The sequence below is a fragment of the Scyliorhinus torazame genome, chromosome 10 (assembly GCF_047496885.1).
Source record: "Scyliorhinus torazame isolate Kashiwa2021f chromosome 10, sScyTor2.1, whole genome shotgun sequence".
NCBI classification, from domain to species: Eukaryota; Metazoa; Chordata; class Chondrichthyes; order Carcharhiniformes; family Scyliorhinidae; genus Scyliorhinus; species Scyliorhinus torazame.
This window is the reverse complement of record NC_092716.1, coordinates 172,364,954-172,392,792: the sequence shown is the minus strand read 5'-3', so window position 1 is coordinate 172,392,792 and position 27,839 is coordinate 172,364,954. Positions and strand designations below refer to the sequence as shown.

At 45.5% G+C, this 27,839-nt stretch overlaps 1 protein-coding gene across 3 annotated transcripts in view; it reads right to left on the bottom strand.

The window, feature by feature from the left end:
- The window catches only part of ptprja (protein tyrosine phosphatase receptor type Ja), a 283,707-nt gene that overhangs the window by 155,256 nt on the left and 100,612 nt on the right, over positions 1–27,839 (bottom strand). Inside the window, exons 4-12 of one of the 3 annotated variants that reach the window (XM_072518944.1) lie at positions 24,665–24,925; positions 23,544–23,804; positions 21,754–22,014; positions 20,033–20,293; positions 18,110–18,370; positions 16,178–16,438; positions 14,388–14,648; positions 11,009–11,269; positions 8,648–8,908 (exon numbers count right to left, since the gene is read on the bottom strand). In XM_072518944.1, coding sequence (XP_072375045.1) covers positions 8,648–8,908; positions 11,009–11,269; positions 14,388–14,648; positions 16,178–16,438; positions 18,110–18,370; positions 20,033–20,293; positions 21,754–22,014; positions 23,544–23,804; positions 24,665–24,925 — 2,349 coding nt within the window. The remainder of the gene's footprint in view (positions 1–8,647; positions 8,909–11,008; positions 11,270–14,387; positions 14,649–16,177; positions 16,439–18,109; positions 18,371–20,032; positions 20,294–21,753; positions 22,015–23,543; positions 23,805–24,664; positions 24,926–27,839) is intronic. The other 2 variants (XM_072518945.1, XM_072518946.1) reach the window with 2 other exon arrangements.

Here is a 27,839-nt window from a genome sequence, read left to right as displayed (position 1 = left end):
GAAGAGTTCTGTGGCTATGACTCATCTTTCATTCCCTCACCCCACAGTATAAATATCTCCCATTTTCTATGCCTTTTAGCTTTGACAAAGGATCATCTGGACTCGAACGTTAGCTCGTTCTCTCCCCACAGATGCTGCCAGACCTGCTGAGATTTTCCAGCATTTTTTCTTTTCGTTTCAGATTCCAGCATCTGCAGTAATTTGCTTTTATAAAGAAGGAGATTGAGTGGAAACTGACAGTTAATATAAAAAAGAATCCAGAAGTGGGAACATAAATAGTAAAAGTGGTAAGGGGAGGAGTTATGCTGCAAGAGCCTGATTAGGGACCAAAAGGAGATTTATGCATACAGACAAAGGACATGGCTGGATATTAAATCAATACCTTGCATCTGTCTTTACCAAGGAAGGCGCTACCCAGGACATGATGAAAGAGGAGGAAGTTCAATCACCTAAAGAGTTTAAAATTGGTATTGGACAGGCTGTCTGTACTTAAGCCACCAGGAGTGGATCAGTTGTATCCAAGGATTCTGAAAGGAGTGAGACTGGAAATTTCACTCTTATGGCATTGGCCATAATTTTCCAATCTTCCGAGACTCAGTTGCGGTGCCAAAGGGCTGGAGAATTGCTCATTCTACATCCTTGTTCAAAAAAAGGATAAGCCTGGCAACTACAGGTCAGTCAGTTTAACTTTGGTGGGAGGGAAGGTTTTAGAAAGGATCATTTGGGAGAAAGTACTAGTCACCCGAGTGGGTTAATTAAGGAAGGCTAGCATGGATTTATTAAGAGAAAAATATTTGAGTCACCGTATTTGAGTCCAAGTGCGGACGAACTGTGGCGTTTTACAACAAAAGATTTGGCGCCGACCTCGCACCGATCCTGTTACCGGTGAGGGGCGAGTAGCTGCGCAGAGTAAAACTCCCAGCTCCCATGATATAAATGCCGGCAGAATGGCCGGATCCGTGGCTGCGCATGTGTCTGGCTACGACCTGCAGCGGCTGCGCCATAAAACATGCCGTCGGCGGTGAGCGGACCCGACCTGCCAGATAGTGCCCCCCTGGCCACTCCCCACTAGTTCCCCCAGACCTCATGGCCACCTCCCACCAGTTCCCCAGCCCTTGCGGAAGCCTTCCCGCTGCCACCAGCATGGCTCCTGCCAGAATGTGGCGGTGCTGGACACAATCCGCAGCCACCACACCGGTTCCCAACCCCTGAGAACATACGTCAATCACGTGGTCAGGAACTCGGCCCATTGGGGGCGGCGCATCGGGGGAGGGCTTTCAGGTGACGCGCTAACGCCGTCCCAAATGCGTGTGGTGCCTTGACGCCATTTTGGAGGGTGCGGAGGATACAAAACCTGCGTCAAACAGGCGCCGCCCCTTGATTTCTGCGTCAGAAGGGATTCTCCGCCCGATTGGCGATTACAAAATCGGTGTCGGGAAAGGTGAATCCCACCCATGGTTACCTAACCAACTAGAGTTTTTGAAGAAGTAGCGGAAACGTTGGTAATGCTGTTGATACGGTGGACATGGATTTCCAAAAGGCACTTGATTAAATGCACATGATAGACTGGAGTGCAAAATAAGAACTCATGGAATAAAAGGGACAGGAGCAAAATGGGTGCCAACTTTCCCAAGGGGCAAGAACCAGAGAGAAGTGGCAATTTTTTATTTTGGACTTAAGTTTTATAGTCGAGTTCCTTACGGGTTGGTGGGAAGGCAATGACTTAGACCTTGGTGTACAGGGAAGGTTCAAAATTGATAGATATTATGAACCCTGGAAGCATTGTGAACCATGAGAGGGATAGTGTAAAACTTTAAAAAGACAAAGAACAAAGAAAAGTACAGCACAGGAACAGGCCCTTCGGCCTGCACCGATCATGCTGCCCATCTAAACTAAAATCTTCCGGGCTCCATATCTCTCTATTCCCATCCTATTCAAGTATTTGGCCAGATGCCCCTTAAAGTCACTATCGTCCCTGCTTCCACCACCTCCTCTGGCAGAGAGTTCCAGGCACCCACTACCCTCTGTAAACAATTGCCTTGTACATCTCCTCTAAACCTTGCCCCTCGCACCTTAAACCTATGCCCCCTAGTAATTGACCCCTCTACCCTGGGAAAAAGTGTCTCTGACTATCCACTCTGTCTATGCCCCTCATAATTTTGTAGACCTCGATCAGGTTGCCCCTCAACTTCCTTCGTTCAAGTGAGAACAAACCAAGTTTATTCAACTTCTCCTCATAGCTAATGCCCTTCATACTAGGCAACATCCTGGTAAATCTCTTCGGCACCCTCTCTAAAGCCTCCACATCCTTAAGGTAGTGTGGCGACCAGAATTGAACACTATACTCCAAGTGTGGCCTAACTAAGGTTCTATACAGCTGCAACATGACTTGCCAATTTTTTTACTCAATGCCCCGGCCAATGAAGGCAAGCATGCTGTATGCCTTCTTGACTACCTTCTCCACCGGTGTTGCCCCTTTCAGTGACCTGTGGACCTGTACACCTAGCTCTCTCTGACTGTCAATACTCTTGAGGGTTCTACCATTCACTGTATATTCCCTACCTGCATTAGACCTTCCAAAATGCATTACCTCACATTTGTCCGGATTAAACTCCATCTGCCATCTCTCCGCCTAAATCTCCAGACGATTGGCGGAAGGACAGGCAGATAAAATTTACTGCAGAAAAGTGTAAAATGATTCACTTTGGAAGAAAGAATGTAGAGAGACAATATTAAATAAAGGGTCCAATTTTAAAGAGGGTGCAGGAACAGAGAGGCCAGGGTATGTGCGCACATCGAATAATAGAATTTACAGTGCAGAAGAGGGCCATTTGGACCAGAGTCAGCACCGGCCCTTGGAAAAATGCTCCCTATTTAAGCCCATGCCACCACCTTATCCCCGTAACCCAGTCACCCCACCTGACTAAGGGGCAGTTTAACATGGCCAATCCACCTCAACTGCACATCTTTGGACTGAGAGAGGAAACAGGAGCACCAGGAGTAAACCCACGCAGAGACCAGGAGGAAGTGCAAACTCCACACAGACAGTCACCCGAGGCAAAAATGAACCCGGGTCCCTGGAGCTGTGAGGCAGCAGTGCTAACCACTTAACTGATTAACGGTGGCAGGGCAGGTTGTAAGAGTGGATAGCTATGCAGCACCCTGGGATATTAGTAAGCTATTGTAAAGATACTCCTATTTAAACCAGATTCCCTTTAATAATAATAATCTTTATTATTGTGGTGTTACTGTAAGCCTACTTGTGACAATGACATTACTATGACAATCCCCTCGTCGCCACATTTCGGCACCTGTTCGGGTACACGGAGGGAGAATTCAGAATGCCCAAATTATGTAACAACAATCTTTCGGGACTTGTGAGAGCAAACCGAAGCACCCAGAGGAAACGAATGCAGACACTGGGAGAAGTCTGCACAGAGTGTCCCAAGCCGGGAATCAAATCTGGGATCCTGGTGCTGTGAAGAAACAGTGCTAACCACTGTGCCGCCCTGGTTATCCTGGCCGTTGTATCTGGACAATTACTGAAACCTCCCTCCGACAGATGTGCTATTTGGTTTGGCCTCTGGAGACCCCTGGTATCAGTGCTATTTGTTCTGGCCCAGTTGATGGTGTTCCAGAATATTCTGCCAAAATCAGAGAGATTCCATTTTGGAGTGAAGCGCACACTTTTGAAGAAGCATTTATGTGTCCCTCTCCTGATTGACACATTTTGATAGATGCTTGAAGAGCCGTAGTTTATCGGTTTCTCTCCTGATGAACACGCTTTTGATAAATAAGCCTGAAGGAGCAGTTTATCTCTCGCTTTACAGCCAGTTAAAGAACATAGCTGACTACAAAGACTTCAACATATCAGCAATAGGAATCGGACTTCCATATTTTAATCCCCTATCATTTCCCCCCATCAGTGTGTGGCTGTCTTGTGTGTGTTTGGATAGAGGGTGAGACGGGTAAAAAGGGGAAGTAATAGATTAGTATGTACTTATCTAGTTTAATTATTGCATGTTTGAACTCTTTCTTGATCTAAATAAACAGTTTGTGTTTTTACTCACAAATCTGGGGTGGGATTCTCCGACCCCACCGACGGGTCGGAGAATCGCCGGGGGCTGGCGTGAATCCTGCCCCCGCTGTGTCCCGAAGTCTCCGCCACCAGAGATTCGGCGGCGGCGGGAATTGCGCCACGCCGGTCGGCGGGCCCACCCCCGATGATTCTCCGGCCCGCGATGGGCCGAAGTCCTGCTGCTGGAATGCCTGTCCCGCCAGCGTGGATTAAACCACCTTTTGAACGGCGGGACAAGGTGGCGCGGGGTGGTCTGGCCCCGGGGGGTGCCCCCTACGGTGGCCTGGCCCGCGATTGGGGCCCACCGATCCGTGGGCGGGCCTGTGCCATGGGGGCACTCTTTTTCTTCCACCTTCGCCATGGTCTTCACTATGGCGGAGGTGGAAGAGACCCCCTCCCCAGCGCATGCGCGGGGATGACGTCAGCAGCCGCTGACGCTCCCACGCATGCGCGGACCCGCGTTGCCCAGCGAAGACCTTTCACCCCAGCTGGCGTGGCGCCAAAGGCCTCTCCAGCCAGCCGGTGGAGCGAAAACCACTCCGGCGCGGGCCTAGCCCCTCATGGTGAGAGTTTGGCCCCTAAAGGTGCGGAGAACCCCCGCCCCACCGGGTAGGGGAGAACCCCGCCCCTGAACAAAGAACAAAGAACAAAGAAATGTACAGCACAGGAACAGGCCCTTCGGCCCTCCAAGCCCGTGCCGACCATGCTGCCCGACTAAACTAGTCATTGGAGCAGTCCAGGGCAGGGTTTTTCCAAACTCAAGGTCGCAACCATGGGCAGGTGTCAGGAAGTTAGTGGAGCGATCAGTTGCGCCATTCCTGATCGCGTGACGAAGTCCCCAATAACTGCGACCGGCTTTTAGAATCCTGGCTCTGGGCAGTCCCCGATTGCTTGCGGCGGTTGAGGGGGCGGGGGTGGCGCGAGGCTGGTCACTGCACATGGGGGTGGGGGGGGGGGGGGGGGGGTGGGTGGGGACTGGGGCTGATGGGTATCCACATGGGCGCACGATGCTAACAGTGGTGGCCCCAGCTGGAAGCTCCACTCAGGGGCTCGTCCTCTGCGCGCTGCTCGGCTCGTCCCCCACCACCGATCGGCAGTATGCGATCGGCAGTATGCGATCTGCGGCTCCGTGGTCAAGCTGTTCAACGGCCGGCAGAACATCCGCATGCACTCCTACGACGTGAAGTGCTGGTTGGGAAGTGGTCAGCAGTCTGTGACTGGGGTGGATGCAGTTGCTGGACAGTGAGAGGGAAGCTAGGCCAGGTTTGTTGGCGAGGAATATCGATCAAACGAGGCTAGTCAATACGGCTGACACATGTCAACACTTGAAGAAACCTACACAGTCATCACTTTGTGCCCCCACTCTCTGGAAACCAGGAAGTCAGTGCTTTTGTCAGAGAATGTCAGAGAATCCCTACAGTGCAGAAGGAGGCCATTCGGCCCATCAAGTCTGCACCAGCCCTTGGAAAGAGCACCCTACTAAAGCCCATGCCTCCACCCTATCCCCGTAAATCAGTAACTCCACCTAACCTAACCATTGTGCATGGTTTCACACAAAAATAAGATTTATCAGAACCATAGATTTGAGCCAGGGAATTGGGATGGAAATTCGGAAATGGGAGGAGAAAGGAACCAGCACACCAAGAAGACCCATTTCCCGGGTGTCGTCCTGCCAGACCGAAGGAACTGGGAGCGAAGCATGGGCTGCAGAGGGAAATATTTAGATACATGCAGGCTCGAGACTCTGCCAGAAAGGCGACATGGAGCCTCCCAGTAGAGCCAGCCTCCACACCGCTGGAGGCGCCGCCGACGACAGGGGGACCGGAGAAGGGGGCAGTATCGGCGGTCGACGGGGCTATCCTGGAGGAGGAGAAGGCGCCGCCGGAAGGGATCAAGACAAAGTGGGAGGAAGAGTCGAGAGAGAGCACGGAGGAAAGGCTCCGGTATGAGGCGCTCCGGAGGGTGAACATCTCCACCCTACACGCGAGGCCGAGGCCGACACAGCCGAAGGTGGCGTACAGAGCACATCTTATAAGGGCAAAGATGAGTCGGCTCCCGGAGAGGGCAGAATACCTTAACGGGAGTTCTGGGCACAGCACTTTAGGAGGGATATGACGGTGTTAGAATGAGTGTAGAAAAGATTCACATGAATGACTCCAAAGACAGGGGGCGGGATTCTCCAAAATGGGGGCAGAGTGTTCGCGCCATCGTGAACGCTGTTGAGGTTCACGACGGCGCGAAACGGCCCCTATCCCGACCGATTCAGGGCCCGATAATGGGCTAGGAGCGGGCCGCGTCATCTACACGCGCCAGGCCTTAGCGCCGCGTAAAGGCGGCGCCGCATACATGACGCGGCCGGCGCCGCATAACTGGCATCACCCGTGCATGTGTGGGTTGGCCGGCGCCAACCCGCGCATGCGTGGTTGCCGTCCTCTCCGAGTGCGCCCCGCAAGAAGATGTCAGACGGATCTTGCGGGGCTGCGGAAGAAAGGAGGTCCTCCTTCAGAGAGGCCGGCCAGACGATTGGTGGGCACCGATCGCGGGCCAGACACCATTTGAGGCCCCCCCCCTCCCGGTGCAGGACCCCCCCCCCCCCCCGCAGGCTGCCCCCCCAGCGTTCCCGCCGGCAGCGACCAGGTGTGGATGGCGCCAGTGGGAACCCGCCGTTTTGAACTGGCTGCTCGGCCCATCCGGGCCTGAGAATAGCAGTGCCGGAGAATCGCCATTTTGGGTGTCTCGGGCGATTCTCCGGCCTGCGCCGCGCGGAACTCGACGGGGCCGTTCCCGCCGCTTGGGAGAATCGCGGGAGGGCGTCGGACCGGCGTCGCGGGAAAATTTGGCGACCCAGGCGATTGTCCTAACCGGCGTGGGAGCGGAGAATCGTGCCCAATGTACTTCAGTTACATAAAAAGATTGGAGTAAGTTGGGGGACTGCTCGCCTTGAAGAGGAGAAGCTTGAGAGGAGATTTGATAGAGGCATTCCAAATCATGAGGGCTCTGGATGAATAGATAGGGAGAAACTATTCCCATTGGTGGCAGGACCAAAAAGAGAGTACAGGTTAAATTGGCAAAAAAGCCATGGCAACGCAAGGAAAGCTATTTTCGCACAGAGTGGTTAGGATCTGGAATGAACTGACTGAAAGTGTTGTGGAGATTTTCAATAGGGAACTGGATCATTAACTGAAAAGCAAACATTTTCAGTGCTTCACGAAAAAGGTAGGGAGTGGCACTACATAAACTTTCCCTTCAGAGAGCTAGCAAAGACACATCATTAATATTGGCTTGGAAGGATTTGTTGGAGACGAGGTACTGGCTATTACACAGTTGTTGAAAGCTCGTCATTGGGCAGAATGTTCCGAAGTGTTATATTCACTAATTCAGAATGCACACGTTGTCCACCTCAAAAACATATCTTGGTCATAAACTTTGTATCGGAAAACTTAGTTGTGTGGTGTTTCCAAACTAAAACATAACAATATTTATTCACAAAGCTTTGCGTGATCATATCACCATTCAACATTCTGTAATTTTTGCCATGTATTGAAGTTAAGTACACTGGAGGCAGTGCAGCGAAGGTTCACTAGATTGGTCCCTGGGATGAGAGGGGTGTCCAAAAATGAGAGTCAAGTAAACTAGGTCTACAATCTCTGGAGAAGAATGAGAGGTGATCTCAGTGAAACAGTTATGACTGTGAAGAGGATAGACACAGAGGTGGTTTCCCCTCATTGGGAAATCGAGAGTGAGTGATAAGGGACTGAGAAGAAAGGATGGAGGGAAACTCGACGGGTTCTGAATCTATGGAATGCTCAATCACAGAGGGCTGTGGATGCACCATCACTGAATATATTTAAAACGGAGATAGACAGCCACTTGTGGGACAAAAGGAGTGGGTGGCAAGGTGGAGTTGAGACCCAAGATTGTCCATGATCATGTAGAATGTTGGAACAGGTATGATGGATAATTCCTACTTCAAATTCCTATGTTCCTATCCTCGAACACTACAGATACTGGACTGTTCAGAGCAGGTTGTTCAGGTTGGGAAACACTGAGCTGGGCTTTGGTACCCTTCAAGATTCATATAGCTTTTACCATGTCATCTCAATCATCAAATGTAGTGATTACTGTTCCAAAGGTGCATCTTTCCCCAGTTTTGTATGTTTCTCATTTAAACAAGTGCATAAAAACCCCTCAACCATAATGCTGATAGAGTTGATCCACAGCAATGTGGTTGACTCTTAAATGCCCTCAGCGATAGGCAATAAATGCTGGCCAAGCCAGTGACGTCCACATCCCATGCACCCACCCTATGAACGAATACAAAATAGGATGGAACAAATATAGATTTATACCATTTCCAGCTACAAACGTACATGACATCAAACATCATTTCAATCTCAGTTCACGAAGATGGAAGTCCAATTACATCACAAAGTATGTGTCTTGCTGTTTTCATTTAATTCAGGATTATGGCTTTGTCAGACTGAAGAAAGGATAAACTCCCTCCAGTATTACTTACACATCATGACCATTGAGCAAATCATATTAAACCAAATTGAGCTGATTCCTTACCTGTTGTAAGAGAGACTGTGGTTGGATCTGATGATGTAGTGTCTGCTGTCAATGTGAACACACTAAAATTGTAATTGGTCCCAGGGTTCAGCTGTGCCACTGTAACAGTCTCAAGAGCAACAATGATATTTGAAGTTGGATCGCCATTCGTCTGCACCCTGTATCTGTACTCAGACTTATGGTCTAACGGACGGGCCCAGCTCAGAGTAATTGAAGTGGTGTTGCGATTCACAAGGGTTAAGTTGGCCACAGCATTTGGTTCTGCAAATAATAATGAGATGTTGAGAATAACTTCAACCTCACCCTGCCTCCTGCTCCACTCCTGTCGATGGTCAATGATATTTTCAGCAGTCCAATCCATTTCACTCCTTTTCCTGTCCACTAACCCAGACTGACAATCGCAACCATCTCATCAATGAATTAGTTTCTTGGAGAAGATTCTATAAAATGATGCAAACATGCTGAACCATCCCATCACATCCCTGGGCAGGCTTGCCTCAGTACTAATCAATCATAGTGGTCAATATTATTCCACAAACCAAAATGATGAACGAGTTGTCACCTTGCTTAATTCATGTCCAACTCCGGTCTTGGCTTTCATTTTGACAACTTTAATACCCAATAATTCAACAAGCCAACATTTTGTTTCCACACAAAAGTACGCTCCTCACATCCCACCTTCGTCATCTTAGATTTGTGCTTGACGGCTGACACAATGACAAAATTAGTGTCTTCAATGTCAACATTGATCAATATTCAACCTAGTTACCATGACGTGTTGGAGCTATTACAATCATGAAGAGACTAATAATTTCTCCCGTTCGAAGCCCCAACAAACGTGGATGACGTGACTGATGGACAGAATCACCGCACTGGTAAATAAGTGACCTAGGTTAAAATGTGGGTACAATGGTTCAACACCGACCATAGCAACTGGCAAACTTCACATTTCATTTTAATAATCCTGAATTAAATGCATTCTCAGAAATAGTAACCATCAAACTATTATTTATGCTGTAAAATCCTGTTCAATGACAACCTTTAAGGAAGGTAACATGCTCACCTTACCTGACGAGGCCTGCTCTATAAATGTGATTCCAGACCAGAGCACTTGATTCTCCCTTGACCTCTCTCTAAAATGGCCTAACAAACTACTCAGTTGTACAAATCATGGGCGTCATTCTCCAACCCCCCAGCGGGTCGGAGAATGGCCGTTGGCTGCCGTGAATCCCGCCCCCGCCGGTTGCCGAAGTCTCCGGTACCGGATATTCGGCGGGGGCGGGAATCGGGCCGCGCCGGTTGGCGGGCCCCCCCGCTCGATTCTCCGGCCCGGATGGGCCGAAGGCCCGCCGAGAAATTGCTTGTCCCGCTGGCGTAAATTAGAGTAGCTATTTACCGGCGGGACAAGGCGGCGCGTGCGGGCTCCGGGGTCCTGGGAGGGGGGGGGGCGCGGGGCGATCTGACCCCGGGGGGTGCCCCCACGGTGGCCTGGCCCGCGATCGGGGCCCACTGATCCGCGGGCGGGCCTGTGCTGTGGGGGCACTCTTTCCCTTCCGCCTCCGCCACGGTCTCCACTATGGCGGAGGCGGAAGAGACTCGCCCCACTGCGCATGCGTGGGAAACTGTCAGCGGCCGCTGACGCTCCCGCGCATGCGCCGCCGCGACATGTCATTTCCGCGCCAGCTGGTGGGGCAACAAACGCCGTTTCCGCCAGCTGACGGGGCGGGAATCCCTCCGGCACCGGCCTAGCCCCTCAATGTTGGAGCTCGGCCCCCAAAGATGCGGAGCGCGATGCCCGTCTGATTGGCGCCGTTTTGGGCGCCAGTCGGCAGACATCCGTTTGGGGAGAATATCGCCCCATGAGAGAAAAACAAAGTCCAAACATATAAATTCCAGAAGTTGATGACTGACAGCTCACCAGCAATCCTCGCAAGGACAATTAGTGACAGGCACCAAATGCTGCAATGTCCCGTGATGCTCACAAGTCATGAACACATATTTTAAATAAAAATAAAGCTCAATCAGTACATATGCTGATTAATACACCACAGGCTTCTCCCTCCACAGTTTTACTCCAGCATATCACAATTCCTCCACCACAATGCTGAAAGAGCGGACCAGCATAAGCACAAATTTGAATCTTTGAGACACAAATACAGACTGTATCCAGAGGAATTTCAATCTCCCTTCCTGGAAAGAGAGACCAATCGCACTGGTGAACAAGAAGGTTCAACTTGAGGTTTTGAATCTGTTCATGGTTACTGTTTTGTGGACTGAGGAGGAAAAGACGCCCTCTAGTATTAACCATCCATCCCGACAATGGACAAACTCCTATTAAACCAAATTGAGCTGATTCCTTACCTGTTGTAAGAGAAACTGTGGTTGGATCTGATGATGTATTGTCTGCTGTCAATGTGAACACACTGAAATTGTAATTGGTCCCAGCGTTCAGCTGTGCCACTGTAACAGTCTCAAGAGCAACAATGATATTTGAAGTTGGATCGCCATTCGTCTGCACCCTGTATCTGTACTCAGGCTTATGGTCTAATGGACGGGCCCAGTTCAGAGTAATCGAAGAGTTGTTGCGCTTCCCAAGAGTTAAGTTGGCCACAGCATTTGGTTCTGCAAATAATAATGAGATGTTGAGAATAACTTCAACCTCACCCTGCCTCCAGTCGATGATCCATCATATCGTCAGCAGGTCCAATCCATTTTTCTCCTTTTCCAGTCCACAAACCCAGACTGGCAACCGTCCCAACAATGAACTGACTTCTTGGTGATCTATAAAATGATACGAACATGCTGAACCATCCTATCAAATCCCTGTGCACTCTTGCCTCAATATTAATTCATCATATTTATTCCACAAACCAAAAAGGTGAACAAGTTGTTGCTTTGGTTAGTTTGTGTACAACTCCGGTCTTGGCTTCCAGTGTGACAATTGTTATTCAATAACTCAACAAGCCAACATTTTGTTCCACACAAAAGTATGTTCCTCACACCCACCTTCATCATCTTAGATTTGTGCTTGACTGCTGACATCATGGCAAATTTATAACCTGTTCATAGACGCTCAGTTTGGGTTCTGATAGGGTCACTCAGCTCTTCACCTCATTACAGTCTTTGTTCAAACATGGACAAAAGCACTGAATGCAAGATGTGAGGTGAGTGTGACTGCACTTGACATCAAGGCAGCATTTGACTGAGTATGGCATCAAGGAGCCCCAGCTTAAACTTTGAGTGAATGGGAATCAAGGGGAAAACTCTTCGCGGTTGGAGTCATACCTGATACAAAGGAAGATTGTTGTGGTGGTTGGTCGGCAATCTTCTCCCCTCCAGGACATCACTGCAAGTCCGGTCCCAACCATCTTCAGTTGCTTCATCACAATGACCTCCCTTCCACTATAAGGTCAGAAGTGGATGTTTGCGGATGACTGCACAATGTTCAGCACCATTTGCAACTCAACAGTTAATGAAGCAGTCCATATCCAAATGCAGCAAGACCTGGACAATATCCAGGATTGGATGACAAGTGGCAATTTACAATTGTGCCTCACAGTAGGTTGAAATGACCATCCCCTACAAGAGAGGATCTAACCATCGTCCCTTGACATTCAATGGCATTACTATCTCTGAATCCCCTACAATCAACATCCTGGGGGTTACCACTGATTAAAACTGAACTGGACTAGCCATATTAATGCTGCGGTTACCAGGGCAGGTCAAAGTCTTGGAATCCTATGGCAAGTATCTCCCTCCTGACCTCCCAAAGCCTGTCCACTATCTAGATGGCACAAGTCAAGAGTGTAATGGAATATTCTCCACTTGCATGGATGAATGCAGCAAAAACACCAAGAAGCTCAACACCATCAGGGCAAAGCTTCCCACCTGATTACTATCCCTTCCACATTCGAAACCTCCACTACCGACAAACAATGGTGACTGTGTGTACCATCTACAAGATCCATGGCAGTAACTAGCCAATATTCCTTAGATGGCACATTCCAAACAAACAACCGCTACCATCTAGAAGAACAAGAGCAGCAGATACCTGGGATCCCGACCTCCTGGAGGTTCCGCTCCAGGTCACTCATCAACCGGACTTGGAAATCTATCGCCGCTCCTTCACTGTCGCTGGGGCAAAATCCCTCCCTCCCCAACAGCAATGTGGGTGTACCTACATATAAAGGACTGCAGCGGTTTAAGAAGGCAGCTCAACACCACCTTCAGAAGGAGAACTAGGGATGGGCAATAAATACTGTCCTAACCAGCGAACCCACATACCGTAAATTAATAAAAATAAATTTTAAAAAATTATATGCCGTGTTTTCGAATCATCATTGATCAATATTATTAATGTTGTAAAATCATGTTCACAAACAATCTTTCGGGAAGGAAATATGCTTCCCTTACCTGAAATGGACTGCCCCACAGGTGATTCCAGACCACAGCAACTTGCTTCACTCTTTACCTCTCTCTGAAATGGGCGACCAAACTACTCAAATCCCTGTGCACTCTTGCCTCCGTACAATCACCATGGTCAATGTTATTCCACACACCAAAAAGGTGAACGAGATGTCACCATGATTCATTAATGTCAAACTCCAGTCTTGGCTCTCATTTTGACAACTTTGATGCCCAATAACTCAACAAGCCAACATTTTGGTTCCACACAAAGCTTGTTCCTCACATCCCATCATCGCCATCTTAGATCTGTGCATGATGGCTGGCACCTCATCAAAAAAACGTGCAGTGTCTTCCATGTCAAAATTGATCAATATGCCAAGTGAACCACTGGTGATTTGATGAGAAAGAAACCACAGTTTCACCACCAACTAGTTACCATGATGTGATGGCGCTATTCCAATCAGGAAGCCATTGATAATTTCTCCCAGTAAACCCCAACAAATGGAGATGTCAAACCATGTGGGCAGAGTCACTGTATAAGATGCCCAACTTAAAATGGGGATACAAGGGTTCAAAACTAAACATGGCAACTGACAAACAATTAATTTTTTAAATCTGAAATTAACTCTATTCTCAGGAATCGCAAGGATCAAGCTATCACCAATGTTGCAAAATTCTGTGAACTAACGACATTCAGGGAAGGTAATATGCTTCTCTTACATGATGAGGCCTGCACTGCATGTGATTCCTGACCACAGCAGTGTGCTTCACTCTTGACCTCTGTCTGAAATAGCCTAACAAACTACTCAATTGTACAAAACATGAGAGAAAAGCAAAGTTCAAACACATACACTGCAGATGTTGACGACCGACAGCCAACCAGTAAGCTTCTTGAGGGCGACAGGGATGGGCAACAAATGCTGGACATTCCAGTGATGCTCACTACTCATGAACAAGTATGTAAACTAAAAAAACATCTCAATCAGAAAATATGCTGACTAATACACCACAGGTTTCTCCTTCCGTAGGTTTACTCCAGTATATCAAATGTCCTCCATCACTATGCTCAGAGAGACGACTGGCGCGGCATAACTACAAATTACAGCCCTTGCGATTCACAAGAACAGATTGTATCCAGAGGAATTCCAATCTTCAATCCAGAAACAAAAAGAGGACAATCTCTCTGGTGAACAAGAAGGGACAACTTGATGTTTTGAATCTGTTCATGTTTGGTAGTTTGTCAAACTGAGGAGGAAAAGACTCCCTCCAGTATTAACCATCCATCCTGACCATGGACACACTCCTATTAAACCAAACTGAGCTGATTCCTCACCTGTTGTAAGAGAAACTGTGGTTGGATCTGATGATGTATTGTCTGCTGTCAATGTGAACACACTGAAATTGTAATTGGTCCCAGCGTTCAGCTGTGCCACTGTAACAGACTCAAGAGCAACAATGATATTTGAAGTTGGATCACCATTCGTCTGCACCCTGTATCTGTACTCAGGCTTATGGTCTAACGGACGGGACCAGCTCAGAGTAATTGAAGAGGTGTTGCGATTCTCAAGGGTTACGTTGGCCACAGCATTTGGTTCTGCAAATAATAATGAGATGTTGAGAATAACATTAACCTCACAGTGCCTCTTGCTCCCCTCCTGTCGATGATCCATGAAATCTTCAGCAGACCCAATCTATTTTTCTCCATTTCCTGTCCACTAACCCAGACTGGCAATCGTAACCATCTCATCAATGAACTGACAAAACTATAAAATGAGACAAACATGCTGAACCGTCCTATCAAATCCCTGTGCGCTCTTGCCTCCGTACCAATTAATCACCGTGGTCAATGTTATTCCACACACCAAAAAGGTGAACGAGATGTCACCATGATTCATTAATGTCAAACTCTAGTCTTGGCTTTCATTTTGACAACTTTGGTACCCAATAACTCAACAAGCCAACATTTTGGTTCCACACAAAGCTTGTTCTTCACATCCCATCATCACCATCTACGATCTGTGCATGAAAGCTGGCACCTCAGCAAAGATACGTGCAGTGTCTTCCATGTCAAAATTGATCAATATGCCAAGTGAACCACTGGTGATTTGATGAGAAAGAAACCACAGTTTCACCACCAACTAGTTACCATGATGTGATGGCGCTATTCCAATCAGGAAGCCATTGATAATTTCTCCCAGTAAACCCCAACAAATGGGGATGTCGCGTCAAATGGACAGACTCACTGTAGTGGTAAGTTAGAGGCCCAAGTTAAAATGAGGGTACAATGATTCAAAACTGACCATGTCAACAGGCAAAGTTTAATTTTTAAAATCTGGAATTATCTCTATTGTCTGGAGTAGTATGAGGAAGGAGCTGTGCTCCGAAAGCTAGTGATTCTCAACAACCCTAATGGACTTTAACCTGGTGTAAGACTTCATACAGGAATAGTAATCATCAGGCTATCACTAACGTTGCAAAATATTGTCAACTAACAATGTTTAGGGAAGGTAATATGCTTCCCTTAGATGATGAGGCCTGCCCTACATGTGATTCCTGACCACAGCAACGTGCTTCACTCTTGACCTCTGTCTGAAATAGCCTAACAAACTACTCAATTGTACAAAACATTAGAGAAAAGCAAAGTCCGAACACATAAACTGCAGACGTTGACAACCGACAGCCAACCAGTAAGCTTCTTGAGGGCGACAGGAATGGGCAACAAATGCTGGACATTTCGTGATGCTAACTGCTCATGAAAGAATATTTAAAACAAAAATACATCTCAATCAGTAAATATGCTGATCAATACACCACAGGTTTCTCCTTCCACAGTTTTATCCCACATTTCCTCCACCACTATGCTCAGAGAGACGACTAGCGAGGCTCAAGTACAAATTTGTACCCTTGCGAGACACAAGTACAGATTTTATTCAGAGGAATTTCAATCTGCGTATCAGAAAAAAAGAGCACAATCTGGTGAACAAGAAGCTTCAACTTGATGTTTTGATTCGGTTCATGGTTGGTATTTTGTCGAACCGTGGAAGAAAAGGCTCGCTCCAGTATTGACCATCTGTCCTGACCATGGACAAACTCCTATTAAACCAAACTGAGCTGATTCCTCACCTGTTGTAAGAGAAACTGTGGTTGGATCTGATGATGTATTGTCTGCTGTCAATGTGAACACACTGAAATTGTAATTGGTCCCAGCATTCAGCTGTGCCACTGTAACAGACTCAAGAGCAACAGTGATATTTGAAGTTGGATCGCCATTCGTCTGCACCCTGTATCTGTACTCAGACTTATGGTCTAACGGACGGGACCAGCTCAGAGTAATTGAAGAGGTGTTGCGATTCTCAAGGGTTATGCTGGCCACAGCATTTGGTTCTGCAAATAATAATGAGATGTTGAGAATAGCATTAACCACACACTGCCTCTTACTCCCCTCCTGTCGATGATCCGTGAAATCTTCAGCAGACCCAAGCCATTTTACTCCTTTTCCTGTCCACTAAATCAGACTAGCAATCGCAACCATCTCATCAATGAACTAGATTCTTGGTGACGATCCTATAAAATGATACAAACATGCTGAACTGTCCTATCAAATCCCTGTGCACTCTTGCCTCAGTACCAATTAATCACCGTGGTCAATATTATTCCACACACCAAAAAGCTGAACGAGGTGTCACCATGATTCATTAATGTCAAACTCCAGTCTTGGCTCTCATTTTGACAACTTTGATACCCAATAACTCAACAAACCAACATTTTGTTTCCACTGAAAAGTTGGTTCCTCACATTCCATCATCGTCATCTTAGATCTGTGCTCGACAGCGGACACCACAGCAAATATATGTGCAGTGCCTTCCATGTCAAAATTGATCAATATGCCAAGGGATCCAATGGTGTTTTGATGAGAAAATAACCACAGTTTCACCACCAACTAGTTACCATGATGTGATGGAGCTATTAAAATCAGGAAGCCATTGATAATTTCTTCCGGTAAACCTTCTAAGCCCCGACAAATGGGGATGTCGAGCCAAGTGGACGGAGTCACTGTTCTGGTAAGTAAGAAGCTTCAGTTCAAATGTGGGTACGAGGGTTCAAAACTGACCATGGCAAATGGGAAACATCACATTTCAATTAAAAAATCTGGAATTAACTCTTCTCGGGAATAGTAAGCATCATGCAATCACTAATGTTGTGAAATCCTGTTAACTAACAATGTTTAGGGAAGGTAATATGCTTCCCTTACGTGATGAGGCCTGGCCTGCATGTGATTCCTGACCACAGCAACGTGCTTCACTCTTGACCTCTCTCTGAAATGGCCAAACTATTCAATGGCACAAAACAGGAGAGAAAAAAAAAGTCCAAACAGATAAACTGCAGAAGTTGACGACCCACAGCTCACCAGCAATCTTCTTGAGGGCAATTAGGAACGGACAACAAATGCTGCACTTTCACACATAGAACATACAGTGCAGAAGGAGGCCATACGGCTCATCGAGTCTGCACCGACCCACTTAAGCCCTCACTTCCACCCCATCCCAATATCCCCTCCTAACATTTTTGGACACTAAGGGGAAATTTAGCATGGCATATCCACCTAACCTGCACGTCTTTGGACTGTGGGAGGAAACCGGAGCACCCGGAGGAAACCCACGCACATGCTCCCTACTCCTGAGCGAAAATTTAAAAGAAAAATACATCTCAATCAGTAAAGATGCTGATCAATACACCACAGATTTCTCCTTCCACAGTTTTACTCCAGTATATCAAATGTCCTCCTCCACTATGCTCAGAGAGACGACTGGCGTGGCATAACTGCAAATGTCAACCCTTACGAGACACAAGTACAGATTGTATCTAGATCAATTTCAATCTGTGTTCCAGAAAAAAAGAGCACAATCTGGTGAACAAGAAGCTTCAACTTGATGTTTTGATTCGGTTCATGGTTGGTATTTTGTCGAACTGCAGAAGAAAGACTCCCTCCAGTATTGACCATCTGTCCTGACCATGGACAAACTCCTATTAAACCAAATTGAGCTGATTCCTTACCTGTTGTAAGAGAAACTGTGGTTGGATCGGATGATGTATTGTCTGCTGTCAATGTGAACACACTGAAATTGTAATTGGTCCCAGCGTTCAGCTGTGCCACTGTAACAGACTCAAGAGCAACAATGATATTTGAAGTTGGATCACCATTCGTCTGCACCCTGTATCTGTACTCAGGCTTATGGTCTAACGGACGGGACCAGCTCAGAGTAATTGAAGAGGTGTTGCGATTCTCAAGGGTTACGTTGGCCACAGCATTTGGTTCTGCAAATAATAATGAGATGTTGAGAATAACATTAACCTCACAGTGCCTCTTGCTCCCCTCCTGTCGATGATCCGTGAAATCTTCAGCAGACCCTATCTATTTTTCTCCATTTCCTGTCCACTAACCCAGACTGGCAATCATAACCATCTCATCAATGTACTGACAAAACTATAAAATGAGACATACATGCTGAACCGTCCTATCAAATCCCTGTGCGCTCTTGCCTCCGTACCAATTAATCACCGTGCTCAATATTATTCCACACACCAAAAAGCTGAACGAGGTGTCACCATGATTCATTAATGTCAAACTCCAGTCTTGGCTCTCATTTTGACAACTTTGATACCCAATAACTCAACAAACCAACATTTTGGTTCCACACAAAAGTTGGTTCCTCACATTCCATCATCGTCATCTTAGATCTGTGCTCGACAGCGGACACCACAGCAAATATATGTGCAGTGCCTTCCATGTCAAAATTGATCAATATGCCAAGGGATCCAATGGTGTTTTGATGAGAAAATAACCACAGTTTCACCACCAACTAGTTACCATGATGTGATGGAGCTATTAAAATCAGGAAGCCATTGATAATTTCTTCCGGTAAACCTTCTAAGCCCCGACAAATGGGGATGTCGAGCCATGTGGACGGAGTCACTGTTCTGGTAAGTAAGAAGCTTCAGTTCAAATGTGGGTACGAGGGTTCAAAACTGACCATGGCAAATGGGAAACATCACATTTCAATTAAAAAATCTGGAATTAACTCTTCTCGGGAATAGTAAGCATCATGCAATCACTAATGTTGTGAAATCCTGTTAACTAACAATGTTTAGGGAAGGTAATATGCTTCCCTTACGTGATGAGGCCTGGCCTGCATGTGATTCCTGACCACAGCAACGTGCTTCACTCTTGACCTCTCTCTGAAATGGCCAAACTATTCAATGGCACAAAACAGGAGAGAAAAAAAAAGTCCAAACAGATAAACTGCAGAAGTTGACGACCCACAGCTCACCAGCAATCTTCTTGAGGGCAATTAGGAACGGACAACAAATGCTGCACTTTCACACATAGAACATACAGTGCAGAAGGAGGCCATACGGCTCATCGAGTCTGCACCGACCCACTTAAGCCCTCACTTCCACCCCATCCCAATATCCCCTCCTAACATTTTTGGACACTAAGGGGAAATTTAGCATGGCATATCCACCTAACCTGCACGTCTTTGGACTGTGGGAGGAAACCGGAGCACCCGGAGGAAACCCACGCACATGCTCCCTACTCCTGAGCGAAAATTTAAAAGAAAAATACATCTCAATCAGTAAAGATGCTGATCAATACACCACAGATTTCTCCTTCCACAGTTTTACTCCAGTATATCAAATGTCCTCCTCCACTATGCTCAGAGAGACGACTGGCGTGGCATAACTGCAAATGTCAACCCTTACGAGACACAAGTACAGATTGTATCTAGATCAATTTTAATCTGCGTTCCAGAAAAAAAAGAGCACAATCTGGTGAACAAGAAGGTTCAACTTGATGTTTTGATTCGGTTCATGGTTGGTATTTTGTCGAACTGCAGAAGAAAAGACTCCCTCCAGTATTGACCATCTGTCCTGACCATGGACAAACTCCTATTAAACCAAATTGAGCTGATTCCTTACCTGTTGTAAGAGAAACTGCGGTTGGATCTGATGATGTATTGTCTGCTGTCAATGTGAACACACTGAAATTGTAATTGGTCCCAGCGTTCAGCTGTGCCACTGTAACAGTCTCAAGAGCAACAATGATATTTGAAGTTGGATCACCATTTGTCTGCACCCTGTATCTGTACTCAGGCTTATGGTCTAACGGACGGGACCAGCTCAGAGTAATTGAAGAGGTGTTGCGATTCTCAAGGGTTACGTTGGCCACAGCATTTGGTTCTGCAAATAATAATGAGATGTTGAGAATAACATTAACCTCACAGTGCCTCTTGCACCCCTCCTGTCGATGATCCGTGATATCTTCAGAAGACCCAATCCATTTTTCTCCATTTCCTGTCCACTAACCAAGACTGGCAATCATAACCATCTCATCAATGAACTGACAAAACTATAAAATGAGACAAACATGCTAAACCGTCCTATCAAATCCCTGTGCGCTTTTGCCTCCGTACGAATTAATCACCATGATCAATGTTATTCCACACACCAAAAAGGTGAACGAGATGTCACCATGATTCATTAATGTCAAACTCCAGTCTTGGCTCTCATTTTGACAACTTTAATACCCAATAACTCAACAAGCCAACATTCTGGAACCACTCAAATGTTTGTTCCTCACATTCCATTTCATTCCATCTTCGTCATCTTAGATTTGTGCTCGACAGCGGACACCACAGTAAATATACGTGCAGCGCCTTCCATGTCAAAACTGATCAATATGCCAAGGGATCCAATGGTGTTTTGATGAGAAAATAACCACAGTTTCACCACCGACTAGTTACCATGATGTGATGGAGCTATTAAAATCAGGAAGCCATTGATAATTTCTTCCGGTAAACCTTGTAAGCTCCAACAAATGGGGATGTCGAGCCATGTGGACAGAGTTACTGTACTGGTAAAGCTGCCCAACTTAAAATGGGGATACAAGAGTTCAAAACTGAACATGGCAACTGGCAAACTTTACATTTAATTTTTAAAATCTGAAATTACCTATTCTCAGGAATAGCAAGGATCAAGCTATCACCAATGTTGCAAAATCCTGTTAACTAACAACGTTCAGGGAAGGTAATATGCTTCCCTTAGATGATGAGGCCTGCACTACATGTGATTCCTGACCACAGCAATGTGCTTCACTCTTGACCTCTGTCTGAAATAGCCTAACAAACTACTCAATTGTACAAAACATGAGAGAAAAGGAAAGTCCGAACACAAACTGCAGACGTTGACAACCGACAGCCAACCAGTAAGCTTCTTGAGGGCGACAGGAATGGGCAACAAATGCTGGACATTTCGTGATGCTAACTGCTCATGAAAGAATATTTAAAACAAAAATACATCTCAATCAGTAAATATGCTGATCAATACACCACAGGTTTCTCCTTCCACAGTTTTATCCCACATTTCCTCCACCACTATGCTCAGAGAGACGACTAGCGAGGCACAACTACAAATTTGTACCCTTGCGAGACACAAGTACAGATTTTATTCAGAGGAATTTCAATCTGCGTTCCAGAAAAAAAGAGCACAATCTGGTGAACAAGAAGCTTCAACTTGATGTTTTGATTCGGTTCATGGTTGGTATTTTGTCGAACCGTGGAAGAAAAGACTCGCTCCAGTATTGACCATCTGTCCTGACCATGGACAAACTCCTATTAAACCAAACTGAGCTGATTCCTCACCTGTTGTAAGAGAAACTGTGGTTGGATCTGATGATGTATTGTCTGCTGTCAATGTGAACACACTGAAATTGTAATTGGTCCCAGCGTTCAGCTGTGCCACTGTAACAGACTCAAGAGCAACAGTGATATTTGAAGTTGGATCGCCATTCGTCTGCACCCTGTATCTGTACTCAGACTTATGGTCTAACGGACGGGACCAGCTCAGAGTAATTGAAGAGGTGTTGCGATTCTCAAGGGTTATGTTGGCCACAGCATTTGGTTCTGCAAATAATAATGAGATGTTGAGAATAACATTAACCTCACAGTGCCTCTTGCTCCCCTCCTGTCGATGATCCGTGAAATCTTCAGCAGACCCAATCTATTTTTCTCCATTTCCTGTCCACTAACCCAGACTGGCAATCGTAACCATCTCATCAATGAACTGACAAAACTATAAAATGAGACAAACATGCTGAACCGTCCTATCAAATCCCTGTGCGCTCTTGCCTCCGTACCAATTAATCACCGTGGTCAATGTTATTCCACACACCAAAAAGGTGAACGAGATGTCACCATGATTCATTAATGTCAAACTCTAGTCTTGGCTTTCATTTTGACAACTTTGGTACCCAATAACTCAACAAGCCAACATTTTGGTTCCACACAAAGCTTGTTCTTCACATCCCATCATCACCATCTACGATCTGTGCATGAAAGCTGGCACCTCAGCAAAGATACGTGCAGTGTCTTCCATGTCAAAATTGATCAATATGCCAAGTGAACCACTGGTGATTTGATGAGAAAGAAACCACAGTTTCACCACCAACTAGTTACCATGATGTGATGGCGCTATTCCAATCAGGAAGCCATTGATAATTTCTCCCAGTAAACCCCAACAAATGGGGATGTCGCGTCAAATGGACAGACTCACTGTAGTGGTAAGTTAGAGGCCTAAGTTAAAATGAGGGTACAATGATTCAAAACTGACCATGTCAACAGGCAAAGTTTAATTTTTAAAATCTGGAATTATCTCTATTGTCTGGAGTAGTATGAGGAAGGAGCTGTGCTCCGAAAGCTAGTGATTCTCAACAACCCTAATGGACTTTAACCTGGTGTAAGACTTCATACAGGAATAGTAATCATCAGGCTATCACTAACGTTGCAAAATATTGTCAACTAACAATGTTTAGGGAAGGTAATATGCTTCCCTTAGATGATGAGGCCTGCACTACATGTGATCCCTGACCACAGCAACGTGCTTCACTCTTGACCTCTGTCTGAAATAGCCTAACAAACTACTCAATTGTACAAAACATTAGAGAAAAGCAAAGTCCGAACACATAAACTGCAGACGTTGACAACCGACAGCCAACCAGTAAGCTTCTTGAGGGCGACAGGAATGGGCAACAAATGCTGGACATTTCGTGATGCTAACTGCTCATGAAAGAATATTTAAAACAAAAATACATCTCAATCAGTAAATATGCTGATCAATACACCACAGGTTTCTCCTTCCACAGTTTTATCCCACATTTCCTCCACCACTATGCTCAGAGAGACGACTAGCGAGGCTCAAGTACAAATTTGTACCCTTGCGAGACACAAGTACAGATTTTATTCAGAGGAATTTCAATCTGCGTTCCAGAAAAAAAGAGCACAATCTGGTGAACAAGAAGCTTCAACTTGATGTTTTGATTCGGTTCATGGTTGGTATTTTGTCGAACCGTGGAAGAAAAGACTCGCTCCAGTATTGACCATCTGTCCTGACCATGGACAAACTCCTATTAAACCAAACTGAGCTGATTCCTCACCTGTTGTAAGAGAAACTGTGGTTGGATCTGATGATGTATTGTCTGCTGTCAATGTGAACACACTGAAATTGTAATTGGTCCCAGCGTTCAGCTGTGCCACTGTAACAGACTCAAGAGCAACAGTGATATTTGAAGTTGGATCGCCATTCGTCTGCACCCTGTATCTGTACTCAGACTTATGGTCTAACGGACGGGACCAGCTCAGAGTAATTGAAGAGGTGTTGCGATTCTCAAGGGTTATGCTGGCCACAGCATTTGGTTCTGCAAATAATAATGAGATGTTGAGAATAGCATTAACCACACACTGCCTCTTGCTCCCCTCCTGTCGATGATCCATGAAATCTTCAGCAGACCCAATCTATTTTTCTCCATTTCCTGTCCACTAACCCAGACTGGCAATCGTAACCATCTCATCAATGAACTGACAAAACTATAAAATGAGACAAACATGCTGAACCGTCCTATCAAATCCCTGTGCGCTCTTGCCTCCGTACCAATTAATCACCGTGGTCAATGTTATTCCACACACCAAAAAGGTGAACGAGATGTCACCATGATTCATTAATGTCAAACTCTAGTCTTGGCTTTCATTTTGACAACTTTGGTACCCAATAACTCAACAAGCCAACATTTTGGTTCCACACAAAGCTTGTTCCTCACATTCCATTTCATTCCATCTTCGTCATCTTAGATTTGTGCTCGACAGCGGACACCACAGTAAATATACGTGCAGCGCCTTCCATGTCAAAACTGATCAATATGCCAAGGGATCCAATGGTGTTTTGATGAGAAAATAACCACAGTTTCACCACCGACTAGTCCATTGCTGCAGAAATTAATTAGTTAAAATAAATTTAAAACTACTGTTTTGGAAAGATTTCTTTTCACCTTATTTTGTGTATGTCCCATCAAGCAACTCAAGGACCAATGGCCCTTATCCAGCGGCAAACTCATTACCTTTGACCACATTGTTACAAGATATATTTTATATTCGGGTTTGTGCTCATTAATCGGCATTTAAAATTGGCCATAGTTTCATCAACACAAAATGTGCGCAGTGTTGGGAACATAATAGGAAAATGATTCCCAATGAAAATTCAGGGCAGTTTTGTTTTACTTACTCGTAAATACACTTGTAACCACAGGCTCACTATCTGTCCCATTAGCAATAGTCACTACTGTAATCGTGTAATTGGTTCCAGAAAGTAAGTCAGTTATTGTGATGAAGTTTACAGCTAGTATTTTGGGATCAGTTCCATTGGGTCTGTAGGTAATGCTGAAGTTATACTGGGTGGCATTCATGCCTGCAGGTCTGTCCCAGCTCAGAGAGATGGATGCATTGGTAATGTTTGTCACCATGATATTTCCAGGCTTAGCAGGAGCTGTTCAAAACAAAATTCAATACGTCAATAAAACCATAGCATTTTAATTCCCTCTTACTAGCCTTATAAGTTCCACTCTATACAAATTGCAACTGATTCAAAAGTATGATCCACATCCTATTCTCCATTAGGTCCCACTCACCCCCCCATCACTCAGTCTCTGTCCATCAAGCCATTGAATTCAAATCTTCAAGTCAATTCCTCCATGGGCTTCATGTAATTCTACAATTATAATCTTTTCCATAATGCCCCTTTTGAACTTCTGTGCATTTGTCCTTCACTTTATTATGCTCCGAGATACCTTTTGAAAAACTCACTACCTTACTATCATTACCCCCTCCCCTTAAAAACAGTTTTGAAACCCTTTTAGTCTGTGCTTTTGGTAATGTTTCCTAATATCCGTTTCTGATCTGTGTCCCCCTTTTCCACTGAAGTGCAACTCATTTTTTTTCTTTGTTAAACTGCTCCATAAATTGAGATCCCTTTGTATCTAACAAAATTCTGAAAGGAACCATATAATTTGAAGAATGGTGAGGTCAGGTTTCTGACCCCTCCTACTTTGAACAGGAGTCTAGCATGATTGTGACCTGTATAAAATGATGATTAGGCCACAACTACAGTATTGTGTGCAGTTCTGGAATCACATTACAGAAGGATGCGATCGCACTGCAAAGGGTGCAGATGAGATTTACCAGGATGTTGCCTAGGCTGAAGAGGTTTAGCTATGGAGAGAGTGATTGGATAGGCTGAGGTTGTTTTCCTTGGAGCAGTGAAGACAGAGGAGGTGGAGGGTGGGCATGATTGAGATGTATAAAATTATGAGGAGCATAGATAGACAGGAAGAAACTTTTACCCTTGGAGAGGGATCAATGACAAGGGGCATAGATTTAAGCTAAGCGGCAAGAGGGTTAAAGGGGATTTGAGGAAAAGCCTTTTCACCCAGAGGGTGGTGGGAGCCTTAAACTCGTTGCCTGAAAGGGTGGTGGAGGCAGAGATCCTCATAACATTTAATAAGTATTTAGATGTGCACTTGCAATGCCAAGGCATACAAGGCTATGGGCCAAGTGCTGGATAATGGGATTAGAATAGATAGGTGGTTGTTTTAGTCGGGCGCAGACGCGATGAGCCGACGGGTTATTTCTGTGCTGTAGATCTCTATGACTCGTTCAATCTTTCCTCTGTTTTCTATCTACTTTTCTTCTGGACAGCTGAACAACTTTTTGTCAGAGACGGAGGCGAGGGTGAGACTTCACATCTACATAAGTCACTGAATTCCAAGCACATTCATTGAACTTTAATACAGGAGCCAATATAGGGCAACAAGCACAGGGATGTGGGGATATGTACAAGTTAGCAGACAAACAGAATTTCTGATGCGCTCCAGAGGTTGCAAAGTGGGAGGCTGACCAGAACATTGGAATTGTCCAATTTTTCTTCCTTTCTGTAGGAAGTGGAATGTACCAATCATCATGGGTTGCCAATGATTTTCTGAACTCAATTTCAGTCAGTCTAGCGACCCTGTAGAGAATAGATAGTAAGGAATCTCTGGCAGTGAGAGGACATCTGAAAAGACATCTGATGAACAACGCTTATATTGTTCTTACCCTCCTGCTTCTTCCCACTGCACTCAACTTTGAAACTTCTTTCCCCCCTCAACGTAGACGATGTTTGGAGGATTTTGGAGGTTTTATGGGTAATACAGGATTGAATGGTGAAGTAATGTGTTAACCAAACCATCGGTAGAATAAGTGAAAATTTTGAAAGTGACATTCTTAACAATTCCCAACAATGGCACCAACCCCAATCAGCTTGTGGCAAACAAAGGTAACAATACAAAACTATTTCACAAATGTCAGTTGCTCTAGATCCAGCAGGTGTCAGTAAATCCTTTGCAAGTACCAGATTATTTCTGTCTCAAGGTAGCACTAATGGTTCTTGCAGACCTCAAGGGCTGGATTCTCTGCCGGCAGGATGCTCTGTTTTGCCGGAAGCCCGGAGGTTTCCCGGCGGCGTGGGGCTGCCCCACTATGGGAAACCCCATTGACCAGCCGGCGTAACGGAGCATCCCGCCTGTGGGGTGAAACAGAAATGTGGCGGGGCGGAGAATCCAGCCCCAGGTATTTCACAGCAGAATCCCAAAGTAGGTTATAACTTGATTCATCAGAACATATTTAGACTTCAAAATGTTTTTAAACTATGTGTACGGTGAAATATTTAAATTGAAAGTAATGAACAAATTGCAAATTGAAGATAATGAAGAAACAGAGAGTTCAAACTCTCTAACTTTTCAAGCACCCGGAATACTATATAATTACTTTGTTTCTTATTTCTCCCTACCCTGGTCGTTTTTTGCCTTTGGATCAATCTTTAATTACCCATCATCCTCTGGAATTGACTTCATTGGTCAATTATTTTCACTCTTTTAATGCTACTGGATTACTTTGAATCTTATGAGAACCACTTCTGCACCTCCCTTAATTCTTGAACTATGTTTCGCTCCTCTGCTTGCTGCCAAATGTGCTGCTGTTGAAGGTAGGTAAATTGAAAAACTAAAATAAGGGCAATTATAAAGGTTTGAAGAGAGAGTTGGCTAAAGTGAATAGGGAAATAGATTAAAAGGTAAGATGGTAGAGAAGCAGTGGTAGTCATTTACAGACATATGTCATAACTCTCAACAAAGGTATATTCCATTGAGGAAGAAAGACTGTACCAGAAGGAACATAGGAATTAAAAGCAGAAGGATGCTCCGCCATTAAATCAGATCATAGCTGATCTCTTCCTGATCTCAAATCCACCCCTCCACCTGTTGCCCATAACACATTTCAGTTCTAAATCTACCGCCTCTTAACCTATATCCATGACCTCTCGTTCTAAATTGCACCACACAAGGGAACATTTGATCTACGCTTATTTT